The sequence below is a fragment of the Natrix helvetica genome (genome assembly GCF_964273705.1).
Source record: "Natrix helvetica genome assembly, chromosome: 6".
Classification (NCBI taxonomy): Eukaryota; Metazoa; Chordata; class Lepidosauria; order Squamata; family Natricidae; genus Natrix; species Natrix helvetica.
Genome location: NC_138553.1, coordinates 37073393 through 37086786, shown reverse-complemented (window position 1 = coordinate 37086786; position 13394 = coordinate 37073393). Strand labels below are relative to the sequence as shown.

General features: G+C 35.4%; 1 protein-coding gene across 3 annotated transcripts in view; it reads left to right on the top strand.

Moving 5' to 3' along the window:
- Window positions 1-13077, top strand: part of VEZT (vezatin, adherens junctions transmembrane protein) — a 34159-nt gene extending 21082 nt beyond the window's left edge. For 2 of the 3 annotated variants that reach the window (XM_081958564.1, XM_081958566.1), the window contains exons 6-12: window positions 2129-2278; window positions 2958-3105; window positions 4465-4796; window positions 8908-9101; window positions 9511-9611; window positions 11266-11470; window positions 11840-13077. In XM_081958564.1, coding sequence (XP_081814690.1) covers window positions 2129-2278; window positions 2958-3105; window positions 4465-4796; window positions 8908-9101; window positions 9511-9611; window positions 11266-11470; window positions 11840-12354 — 1645 coding nt within the window. In that variant the 3' untranslated portion in view covers window positions 12355-13077. The remainder of the gene's footprint in view (window positions 1-2128; window positions 2279-2957; window positions 3106-4464; window positions 4797-8907; window positions 9102-9510; window positions 9612-11265; window positions 11471-11839) is intronic. The other variant, XM_081958565.1, reaches the window with a different exon arrangement.
- The last annotated feature ends 317 nt before the right edge of the window (window positions 13078-13394 follow it).

The window sequence follows — 13394 nt, the reverse complement described above, 5'->3', positions numbered from 1 at the left end:
ACGTGTAGAAAGGTGATACAGTATTATAATGGTTTTTTTGGCATCTTAACTTTTGACATAATTTCTAAACAGTATAAACTTTTTACTCAAGGAGACTTGAATTAGTATTGTTGGATCATATCTCAGAGAGACAAGGATGAGTAAACTCTTTGATTACTGAAATGTGAATACCAAATGCAATATGCACGTAAGAATATATGTATGCCTCTTCCTAAAATTGAAAGTAAAGCATCTAGTTACCTATTATCAAGTTTTAATAGATTAGGTCTTCACTACAGATGCTGTGTACAAGGGTTTACATTTTAAATGTACATTCTGTGTACATTTTAAAGGTTGATTGAACCATCAATGAATATTTCTCCGTCCTATCCCGTTTCCCACAAGTATACATTCTAATTCAATGAAAAAAATAACTTGTGAAATTCAAGTTTAAATTCAGTGGTTCAAAACAACAGTTCTAATTTGTCAAAATTTTCTTATACATTTCATACATATTGGATCACTCATTTTGAAGCACATGTAGATAATAAACTTGTTTGCCAGTTCAAATAACTTTGTTTAAAAACTGTAGTTGTCTTCAGTTCTCTTAACCATGGATAATAAATCTGCATTGCACTTAGCAAATACACATTCTCTTTTTAAATATTCAGGCTTGTTTAAGGCTGCCTGGGTCCATTCCTGATAAAATAAATGTACAGTTAAGAATGTTAATGTTAACATGATGTTTCAAAAAGTATAGCTGCAATATGAAAGAGATTCTTCTTTGATGTCATTGAACATTGTGAGAATATCATAAGAACGGACATGTATGTTAACTCAAGTAAAAGTGAAAGTCAGTTTGGTCTAGTGCTTGAGGCTCCAAGATAGAAACCAAAAGACTGAGTTCTAGTCCCGCCTTAAGTGTGTAAAGCCAGCAGGATGACTTTGGGCCGATCACTCTCTCTCTCAGCCCACAATGTCAGATTAGGGCGATAAGCCAAGTCAGTAAGTTCCTGTCGCAACCAATGGATCAACACTTGTTTAATCCGAAAAAAGGTGGACCCTGCAGTTGGGGGGAAAAAAACATTAGGAAGAAAAAAGTGTCATAAATTGATAATGCATATATTTTAATTTTAAGAATCAAACATAATCAAATTTAAGCAACAGAAGCCCTCAATTTCATTTCATATAAAAGTCTATAAAGTAATATTGCGCACAATAGTTTTTAATAGAGAAACAGATTACAAACAACTGTTACAGAACAATGTGGTATATGCTTCCTATACTTTCATACAATATATAAATACCGCAAGATAGATACTTCATAAATCTGTGAAATAATATTTTAAACTATTGCAATTAGTTTGAATATGGCATTCCTGTTGTTATTGTAGAATAAACTCTCTATTTCTTGTGGCTAGGTATTGAATTTTAAAATAATTGTAGAATATTAGCTTATATTCCATATATTTCACATTCCATTTAAAAAAAAGAGTAATACATTCCACTTCCAAAAAATGATACCAATAGCTTTAATGTGGAAGTATGTTCTTCCCATGTCAAGAATGGTATAACAAGGCAAACATGTGTATCCATACTTATGTAAAAAGTGATCCTTGAAGGTGAACAAAAAACATATCTCAGAAGGAATGACTATGATAAGGCGGTATAAAAATATATACTTACTGAAAAAAAATCCATTTTATTTTCATACATATAGAAAAGAAATTGAATCCAGATGCCTGCCCCCAAAAGCTTTTACTGCCTATCTAAATCCTTTAGAAATTATTTTCAGATACAGTGTGCCTCTTTTAAAAGTAAATCCATTTTTTGTTTAATTGTATAGTTAATTTTATTATTTTAAATAAATTTAAAGGCCATTTTGCAGTTTGCAGTTTGGAGCCAAATTAATAGGTCTTAAACTAAATTTCAGGACTGTTGATTTTACAGAATTGGAAAGAAGAAAGTAGAAATCCAAGCCCCAGTGCATTTGCTACATAATATTCCAATTTGTAAATTGAAATAATATCTCAGGAAATATGAAATATATTCTATAAACTCAGAGAAAAGGCTGTATTATTGTTTTATATTTATATTTTTATCATTCTTTAGGACATCTGTACAGTTGTATCACATTTTACTTTTCAAGTTTGCTTGACAGGGTTAGTGCTGCTTGCCCATATAATAAAGGTGGACAACATTCTTGTCAGCATCTAATTGGTCTTCGGAAAGCTGTGTATCGATCAGTAAGAGCCAACCTCAGAGCTTCAAGACTTGCTACCTTATATATGCTTAAACAATATCCTTTTAAAAATAATAGATTATGCGGGTGGAAATTAGCATACCACAGTAATTGGCTGCTATGCAAGAAGGAAGGTGAATTGCCAAGTTTTTACTTAAAAGTTCTATATTCCACACTTTCTCTTAAAAGTTCCTTTCAATTTGATCATTTTGCTGTTTCATAATCCATTGATTTTCACTGATAAACTATTCATTCATACATCTTTTTCAAAAAGGAAGTTCGTCTATCTTTGTTGAGTGGACATTTTATATCACATATAAGATTCATGGGCCTAGACTATGAATCTTAGTATGCATATATTTGGACTTAGGTACGGTAACTAATAAACTTGTTCAGTTTTTGAACTAGAAATTCTGAGATCCTGATTTTCTGCTAATGATTTTTCAAGCTGAAACCCCTGAGTGATGTGACTATTACATGATGACAACTGTAATCTTTCAAATGTTCAGTCAATTAAATCTGTAGAATCACTCAGATTATTTTATTTCACAATCTTATGCCCAGTTCGTTTTTGCTTCAGCAATTTGTTTGAACTAAAGCTAAAATTGTTCCATCTGCAACTATATTGTTGGCTGTTTAACTTTATAAAGTAGATAAATTATTTCTTTCACCAAAATATTTGTCAATATTGCATTTGATACAAAAGGTTCTTTAACAACCTTAACACTAAGTAAACTTACCCACTGAATTCTGAGAGTGACAATGTCACAAACTACATATGTGTGGTGCCTTTTAAGGAGCTTGGTTTGGGATTAAATGAAGAGCAAGTATCTGAAGAAGAAGCATACAACCTCACGGATGGCTTCAGCTTGCCTGCACTAAAGGTAATCTAGTATCATTTCACTGATCATACCATCAACTATTCTCTCATTCCTTTCAACCTGTAGAAGCTAAATAAAACAAAATGATCCAGAATTATACTATTATTTTAACGTTTGAAATACATTAGGTTTATATGATTTTACTACTTTCTTTGAATCTGTTTTTAGTTTAACATAAACATGTTATGGTTTAGATCTGAATAAGCGTAATCATGACTCATGGCTATACTATGAGCAGGCTTGTCAGTACAAGTACACTGTACTTGTCATTATAATTGGGCAAGCCTAGTCTTTTGAACAAAACCATGGAACCAATTCCATTCATTTCTTTCTTTAACTTGTTACAAGTTCCTGATTTTCATAACATTCTGAAGAAGTCAAGTAGGAAAGTTTATAATTTGTTGTCCATTCCAATTTACAAGAAGAACCTTTGGATGTACTCTGTTTGTTCACAATTAAGCTGTTATAGCATGATGCATTTTGTTATATGTGTGGTGCCTATATGGGTGGATAAGTATTATTTTGGATGGTTTTATTATGGAAGAGTTTTAATTTTCAGTATAAATTGATAGAAAAAATAATTTTCCCATGTTTTTTGTACAATTGTACAAAAGAAACTCAACCTGTAAAATAAATTACAAATAATTTATAATATATGTAATATTACCTCATTTTTATTATGTTTGTACAGCTAGTCCTTATGGTAGCACTGTTCATTCAGCAACCATTCAACATCATGAACAATCCGATCCCTGTAATTTCAGCTGTCACACCATCCCTCGATCACATGATCCCAATCTGGGTACTTGGCACTCACTGTATAATTACATCATCGCAAATTGTGATCACATGATCACTGTGCCTGACAATCCCTTCCAACTTCCCATAGGATAAGTCATTGGGGAAGACAGCAGGAAGTAAGAAGTCATGGTCATTTGAGGTGCTCATTTACAAACCTGCGCTGTCCTTATTAAATGACCACAATCATAACTGCCAGAATTGCTTTCACAAAGTGGCATGATCATTTGATGTGCTTTATGACCATAGCATTTAGCAACACTAGTTCTGAGTCCAACTGCTATCATAAGGAGAGGATTACCTGTATATGGAAGTGTTAAATCTCTCTCCCAAAAGAACTGGACTTTTGTTTTTTTGGGAGGGGGGGGAGAATAGAGTAAAGGGATCTAATAGGGATAGATCAATATCAGGATAATTTAGTTTACATTATTTTAAATATTTTATATAATTTATATCTACCTCTCCCACCATTCAAGCTCATCAGACTGTCGTTGCTTTGCTTAAATGTACTGTTCATGGGAAAATAGGAAAAATAGCTAACAATTGATTCCTTTTGTTTCTTAGGTTTTATTTCAGCTTTGGGTTGGTCAAAGTTCAGAATTCTTTAGGCGACTACTTCTTCTGTTATCTCCCTCTAATGCGTCTCTCAAGAGCCTGGTTACACCAGACCATTTGCCTCTTTGTATCTTTTCTGATATAATTCAAGGTCTGCCACATGCTCATGCTGCTTGTTTAGAAGAACTTAAAAGGAGTTACGAATTTTACCGATATTTTGAAACACATCATCAATCTTACTTGGAACGTCCTGTCAAAGCTAAAGCAAAATCAGGATCACTAAGCCATCTCCACACTGCTGTGCGCAGTTTGCAACTCCATCTAAAAGCCTTACTGAATGAGTAAGTTAAACAGGAATAATTTCTCACAGTTATAATTCTAGTTTTAGTTATTGTTCTTTTAAAAATAACTCAATATCAATTTTTCACCATGATTGTTGCATATACTTATTACTATTATCTACTTATTCTTATCATTCCAAATTAATCTAATATTTTTTCTTCTATGTGTGAGAGTTGTATGTAAAATGCTTAAGGAACTTGTTAACTACTGACAGTCAATTTCACCATAGATTGGAGTTCCACTTAAGAAATACAAATGTAGTACTATTTTTATGCAATCATTTTTCTGTGGTCAGATACATCAACAGTATTGTTCCTATTAACTGTTCAGAATTATTATGGCCAGCCATTTTCATTCACTTGTTTAGTGGGAACCGACCAGGAGTGAAATCCTCCTGGTTTAGCCTGGTTCGGCCGAACCAGTAGTGACATTTGTCCCTGGTTCTGCGAACCGGTAGTAAAATAAAGCTTCTGACGATTGTGCGGCTCATAGCTGAGCCACGTGATCCTCAGAAGCTTCCCCCCCCCCCCCACTTTTTAAAGCATTTTTCACCTAAACCGGCAGGAAAAAAATGCTTTAAAAAGTGAAAAAAAGTTGGCCATGCCCACTCAGTCACATGACCCTCACCAAACCATGCCCACAGAACCAGTGGCAAAAAAAAAATTAGATTTCACCCCTGGAACTGACAATGCAACTCTGTGCCTGCCTACTTATAGATCGGTTCACTGAATTTAATAAAACTTTTCTGAAATAATGTATCAACAATTATTTATATATAACATATATAATGGCAGCCTACCAGACTAGGACCCTAGAGGTCATGGGTTCTAGTCCTTTTTAGTCACAAAGCCAGTCACTCTTTCCCAGCCCTAGTAAGAAAGCATTGATAAACCAAGTTGCCAAGAAAACTTTATAGACTTGTCCAGGCTGCCATCATGAGACAAGACTGATTCAAAGACACAAAAATCTGTTTTGATTATAGAGTTTTACTTTTTAGTTAGGGTTTAAAAATAAAAACATACTTTATGTATGGCAGGTGTTACATTGCTCACCACTTAGGTCAACCTTGCATGAATGAGAGAGTTCAACAAACAAATTAAAGAGATCAAAGGATGTGAGATAAACTCCTTTTGTATAAAGGAAAACATTGTGTGTGTGTGTGTGTGTGTGTGTACGTGTATATGTGTGTGTGTACGTGTGTGTGTGTGTGTGTGTGTGTGTGTGTGTGTGTGTGTGTGAAGTTCTTCATTAGGAATTGAAGAACTTATTTCTAAACTTTCTGGAACACCTAGGTCATAATCCGTATGAGGAGCAAAACTTGCTACTTCCAATCCTTGCATTAAATGTCACGTTTTGAGCCCTTCCAAGTACTTTTGTTATTGATTATGTTCTGTCACATGGATTAAATTCTTAGCAACCACATAGATAGATTTTATTCATGACAATCTAACCCTAAGTTTGCCTTTCATGTTTTCCAGTAATGCACCCACTGCCACTTTAACTAAGTCCATCACCTTGCTGTTGGTCATCCTACTTTTTTTCCTTCCACCTTTCCTACTATTAGAGCCTCTCCAGAGATCCAGGTGTTTGCTTAATAGGTTAGGATAATTTGAGTCTCATTATTTGTGCCTCAAGTGAAAGCTCTGGGTTGATTTGTTTAATGATCCATTGTTTAGTTTTCTTGGCTGTGCATAGTATTCTCAGGATCTCCCTTAACAGCAAAGTTCAAAAGAGTACCTACATGTCCTATCCTGTTTCCTCAAAGTTTAACTTGCACTTTCATAGAGTGTCACAGTGAACACCATTGTTTGCACTGTTCAGATATTTGTTAGTATAGACAAATCTGAATATTTTTTCCAAGGCTGTTCTACCAAGTGCTAGCAATGTTCCCTCTAAATTTTTTTCAGTGTGAGCAGAAAAGTATAGTGTTTGAGCGGCACATTTTCATGCCTGAGCAGCACCTGAATTTTTTTCACAGGTGTCACCTAAGACAACAACGAAATCAGTATTATTTGAAACTCAAAGTTATGTTTCTTCAAGGTACCCGCTTAATTAAAAGTGTTATATAGTATCACTTAACAACGCTCCTGCTTAGCAACCAAAATGTTGGGTCAGAAACTCTGGCATTTGAAGCACGCAAGTCTTAAAGCTGTCAAGTTACAAGATCCTTGCATCCCTAACCCTTTAGGGAAAAAACCCTAAGGGGTCTTCAAACCTGGCAGCTTGAAGACTTGTGGACTTCAACTCCCAGAATTCCTCTTCCAGTCATGTTGGCTCAGGAACTCTGGCATTGAAGCATGTAAGTCTTAAAGCTGTCAAGTTGCAAGATCCTGGCACCACTAACCCTTTAGAAAAAAAAAACGCAGGGGTCTTCAAACCTGACAGCTTGAAGACTTGTGGACTTCAACTCCCAGAATTCCTCCTCCAGTCATGTTGCGGCAACGTCATCTGCGTGGATCTGCTCCATCTTCGGTTTTTTTCACAGGGGGCAGGGCTGCTGCTGAAGATGCCGACGAGCCCCTGCCGCCACCAGAATAATAGCTGCCTCCTCCTCCTCCTCCTCCTCCTCCAACAGCACCACCACATTTGCTGCCCGGCGCTGCGGCTGAGGTGAAGCCGCCAAAGCTCCCGCTGGTGCCCCTGCCCGTTGCAGCGGCGGCGCGTCCCCCTCCACTTGGAGCACCTGAGCTGGGCACCACGTTACCCCTGCTGCCTTCTCCTCCGCCGCCATGCTTTTGAGAAGCCATGAGGCCTTTTTCCCCTGCTCCCGCCCCCTCCGCCCCCTTCCTACTGGCTCCCGCGGCCTCATGGCTCCTCAAAAGCACAGCAGAGGAGGAGGGGGTAGGGGTAACGCCGGGGCCCAGCTCAGGTGCTCTGAACGGAGGGGGAGGCACCGCTGCCATGGGCGGGGGCGCCGGCGGGAGCTTTGGCGGCTTCACCTCGGCCACAGCGTTGGGCAGCAAATGTGGTGGTGCTGTTAGAGGAAGAGGAGGAGGCGGCAGCAGATATTCCGGTAGCGGCAGGGGCTTTGGGGGTTTACTTTAGCCGCAGCGCCGGGCGCAAGCAGCTAGGATTGGCCGCCCACAAAGGACCTCCCCGGGCTTGCTTTGCTGAACTCAGTCGCCCCGCGCTCATCAAAACAAGTCTGGGGAGGTCTTTTGTGGGCAGCCAGTTCTAGCCGTCTGCAAAGGACCTCCCCAGCCTCCGGCGCCTGTGACAGTAGAAATCACTGCGCGGCAGTTGGAAACTGCTGCGCTGTGTTTTCTTGCCACGTGCGCGGCCGCACAGCCATGCACCTTAGAGGGAACAGTGAGTGCTAGTATATGTATTTCTTTACTGCTTGTTCCATACTGTTCATGATTTATTTTTTTTGTATATTAACATCTTATTTACCATAAAAGTTGATTTTGTGTTGATCATCTTACATATGCAATTTCCCATGATATTCGTGTACGTACACACACACACACAAATATAAATATATGTAATATAGCATTTATGTAAATCTACTAACAGGTCTAGCACAAAAGAAAAGGGAAAGCATGTAACCCTAAGGCTTGTAGTAATTCATTTTCACCACAATGAACCACAGAAAGTTTTCAGACCTGTTAGGAGATTTAAATGCTTTTATTAAAGTTTGTCACATAATCTGCCACAACTGGATTGTGGGATAGGCAGATGTTGAAGTTTGATGGTATTAGAGGTATTGTCACAGGATATAAATTGTTCCAAGTAAAGCTGCTTTTTAATTTCATGATATAGTTTACTAAGGAAGTATTTTCCCTTGAACAATACGTTATATAAACTGCTAAACCCACAAGATAGGATGTGTTACTCTTTAGTCTTGCTGTTATTTGAATTAATCAGTGTAGATTCTTCAATTCTATGTAAAGAAAGACTTTAAGCCATGGGATTCTCTGTTCTTTGATGATCTGGTTCTTTTTGCTGTGTTTGCATACCTTTTTTTTCTTAAAAGGCTAATTGTTGTTTACTGGTCAAAACTATTAGGCATCTGCTGTTATATCCCAATAAAACCCAATTGTAATTTTCTTCCCATTTTTTCTGAAATACTTGTCTGAGATTTTCTTTTTTCTTTTTTTGTTTTTACAGAATGATAATTCTTGAGGATGAACTTGAGAAGGCTATGAATTCCAAGGAAAGCCCAGAATTAACTTGGGAGGCCTACCAAATTGCAGATCAAAAATTTAAATTGATTCAGCCTCACATGCATGCTAGCAATAGTTGTTGGGAAGAGGCTGTTTCTCAGGTGGAAAAAATGATTCGAAGAAATTCAGATAAAAAAGGTATACCATTTTCAAAAGGTATTCAGTTAGGCTGTTCTTAACTGAAAGTTACTAAGACATAATACCCACAAGTCTTTGGTCATGCATAGAGCCCATTATTCTCTTCACTGGAATCACAATTCAGCCAGGAAGACCAATTTAAAAACAAACTGGAATGTTAAATGTAATAAAGCCTTTTGAAAGAGCTTTCCTGGCTTTAGGTACAGTGTCTGGACCAAGTCTAATTAAAAGGTTCTAATTCTGATTACATTGAAAAACTGGAATAAAACAGGAAGAATAGATTGTACTGTAATAAACAAAACTGATAAACCAGTCTGAACAAAACTGTTCATAATATCTCCTTAAAGAAAAACTTTCTACATCATCATTCCAAATATTCCAATCTTACGATATACCTTTTTACCTCCAGGTAAATCTGAACCATCTTGTGAAAACAAGCATTGTACTACACTCCCTTTAAAGCAGCCAACTGTTCATATAGAAGACAAAGACCCTGTTCCTGAAGAACAGGTAATCATAGTATAGAACTCTAGAAAGAAGTTATTCACAAACAAAATGTAGAGAGTATTCTGCATGCATACGGATAGGAAAATCACTATTAATAACTGCTACAATTTTTTGCAACAAACTTTGTTTTTTAGGGAAGGAAGAATTAATTGTGTATCAATGGAGTGCATATTTGTCAGTTTGCGTCCTGCTTTTCTATTCAATTCAGAAACAGTATTGTGTAACTTATCAACTCCCAGAATTACCTATCTTTTGTGTAACAAATAACTTCCTATTTGAGGGTAGAGCAGAGAAAATATCATATTTTGTGTGGAAAAGAGTCAAATCTAGCTGAATGTTTTATTTTGCACTATTTACGAATATGTTCAACTAGTTTTCTGCTATGGAATTTAAATATATATTATTTCACTTAACAACAAAGTTGTCGGTTACATTTGTGATTGCTAATTGAGAACTACTTGTATCTATTAACAGGATAGAAATAGTTATCAAATCAATTTTATACCCTGCTGTTTGCTATATATTAGTAAAAGAAATATTTTTCTGTTTAGTATCACTGAATAGTGTTTAAAAAAATAATAATATTATAATTTAAATTAAACTTATTACTTGGCTGAAAAGAGTTTATTCCCATGGTTGAAGGTAAAAATTAAGATTGGGCATTTAAAAATTTGTATGTCAATTGTGTCTGCATTATAGAAATGTAATCACAGATAAGAACTGAATTTAGTTTGCCTTGGCTATTATTTTGCTTGGGTTAAGTAATGTGCCAGTTTAGGATAAGATATTATTAGTGTACAGATGATTCTCAGGTATATATTTCACCCTGGGCTAAATAGGGTTTATGGCAGAAGTCTTTGTCCAGTCCTTGGTGGCTTCAATGAATGAAGAGTATCATGTTCAGAATTGGACTCAACCCAAATCAGACAGAGTGACTCTTAATTCAGAAGCCTACTAATTCCAGATAAGATCATCCAAAATTTTGACTCTCTGATTGTGCTCCCCTGGTGAGATAGGCCAATATCTCATAGATTCTTCTAGGCTCAGATCCTTCTAGAGGAACTATGGCAATAAGGGGCTTTGCGCAACTTCAATTGGTACACTAATTGCAGCCTTACAGGGAAAAGGATGCACTGAGGATAGACTCACATGCCCTTGTCATCTTGCAACCGGATCGTTGTAACTTGCTCTACATGAGGTGTTCTTAAAGACTGTCTGGAAACTGCAGCTGGTTCAAAAATGCAATGGCTTACCGGGCATTCTTAGAACTTCCATTGATTAATGATGTGTTTCTGAATAGAATTTAAAAGTGCTGATTATTTCCTATAAAACCCTATATGGTTATCTAAGTCCCTTAGCTTTTCTAAAAGGTCATTGAAGATTGATCACTGTGGAGCCACTGATGACAGGATAACATATATTATATTAGCTATTTGCTAGTATTTCTTTCATCACCCAAATGGTGTACATTACTTACACTCCTTGTGGAATAAGATGATAAATAAATTCTAGAAATAAGTATTTCAGAAAATTCCTTTGGAATTTTAATTCTTTGAAATCTGCTTCTTTAAAATATAAATTAATAGATGATTAAGAATGCTAATAATTTGCAGAATATGGTAATATATAACTCAAACTAAGTATGTTGACTTTTCAGGAACTTGAAGCATATGTTGATGATGTAGATATGGACGAGTGTAAGAGAGATGATTTTTATTACTTTTCTCTGGAAGACAGACAGAGACAAAAACGTGAAAGAGAAGAATCTAAGAGAGTGCTGCAGGAACTGAAATCTGTGTTGGGATTTAAAGCTTCAGAGGCAGAAAGACAAAAGTGGAAGCAACTGCTCTTTAGTGATCAAGGTAGATAATAATGATAACAATGTAACTATCTTTAATATAGATCATGATAAATCATGACGTATTTGCAATCTTCATTTACATAACTAATTATTCCAATTGTTCCAATTTATCTGAATTTGTATTTTGTAAATTAATTTCTGTTCATCAGAAGATTTCTGAATGACGTAATCTGATTATTTACAAGAAACCTATATACAATTGATTATGTTGTCTCTTATTATTTCTTGAGAGGAAATATGATTTATAGCATTTACAGTCTTCAATCCTCTGTGTAAAATACAAATTTTATTTATACTTAAAAAAAATTAAAGCAAAAACTTTGTGTATTGGTTACTTAGGAGTATTCATTTTATTTTTCTCTTTACTAAGCTGCAATGAACACTTTTACTTCAGAGAACAGTGTACCAAATTTGGAATTACTTAAAAATTCAGACAGAGACAAGCAGGATTGTAGCAAAAATGAAAATCTAGAAGAAACCATTTCTGACCACAAAATGAAAACTCCCAAAAATGAAAAAGAAAGGATGGAATATTTATTTGATGGCCTTGAAGTGAATGAACATGATGATGTTGCCATTGCTGCATCACCAGAAGTTGAAAAAAGAACATGTTTCCAGTGCAACGGAGAAGGTGAGGAATCTAAACAAAGTGCTGTAGATGTAAGTATGATAGAATCATCTGAAAATAAACAGTCTTCCATCAAACAAAGGTTGGCTGAACTCCACATATCCACAGATTTTAATTTCACATCAGGTCTAGCAGCACAGGTTGCTGCCAAATCCCTCACATTTAGAACCATGAAAGAACAGATGTTTGGAGAAGACGAGGAAATAATGGAAACTCAAGAGAATGAGGACATTTTTGAAAAAACAGAAAATACATGACTGAAAATGACATATTGTAAAGCTCACTTTAAATTTGCTTTGCTGACTTGAAAGCAAGATAAGCAGCACAAGAAAATCAGAATTTAGCAATGGATGACAAGGGATTATGTATATCTATTGTTAAAGTCATATTACTTAGTTGGCTTTTACTAGTCTTTTGAAATGTATACAAGTGCAAATACAAGCCAGACTCAAGATGTAAGTACAATTCTTACTGCTGCCGGAAGGGATTGAGTGTTTTTATTAATATTTTATTTATTTATATTATGAGGGGTTTTTTCTAATAGAAAATTATTCGTTGTTTCCTTAATAGCAACATTAATTTAAATAAAAATACTTGAAATCATTATTTAACAATTTCTCGTGGTTCTCATACCAGCTTTATTTCTTCCACTGATTCTGCTTTCTATCACTAGCTTTTGTTGATCCATTACTTCATCATGGTTCTATACTAAGATGTATCCTATTGAAATAAAAAAATCACATCCATTATTGATGTATGATAGCAAAGGATTAAATCATTTGCCTATGTTCACTTCTAACTGGAGAAAACAATTTGAATGTATCATGTATTTGCAACATTTCTCTGTACTAAATCTCCAGCCTATTCCTTATGATAACCATTCACTTCCCAATTTCATTGTATTTAAGTACAATGACAATAAAGATTATACATACATACATATTTGTACATGAGAAAAAATAAACAAATTTTGAACCAGTCTTCCTCTTTGCTTCTTCTGTTAATTTCTTTGAATAAAAGCATTTTTTTTCTTCTATAAATATCCTGACACTTGACGATAATATGTACATATCTGATTTGTATCAGTAATTCTATTTTATTTTTAGTCTGAATATTTCAAATAATTATTAATTATTCAACACTTGATTGTTATTAAACAACATTGGACTATTTTGCTAAATGTAAGCTTAGGGCCTAACAATACATGTTTTATGAATTAGATTGCATGTCTTAAAAAGCAAGTGAGGATGGATTAGGCCAACTGCCAAATATCCACTTTTATTAAAGTAATAAATCA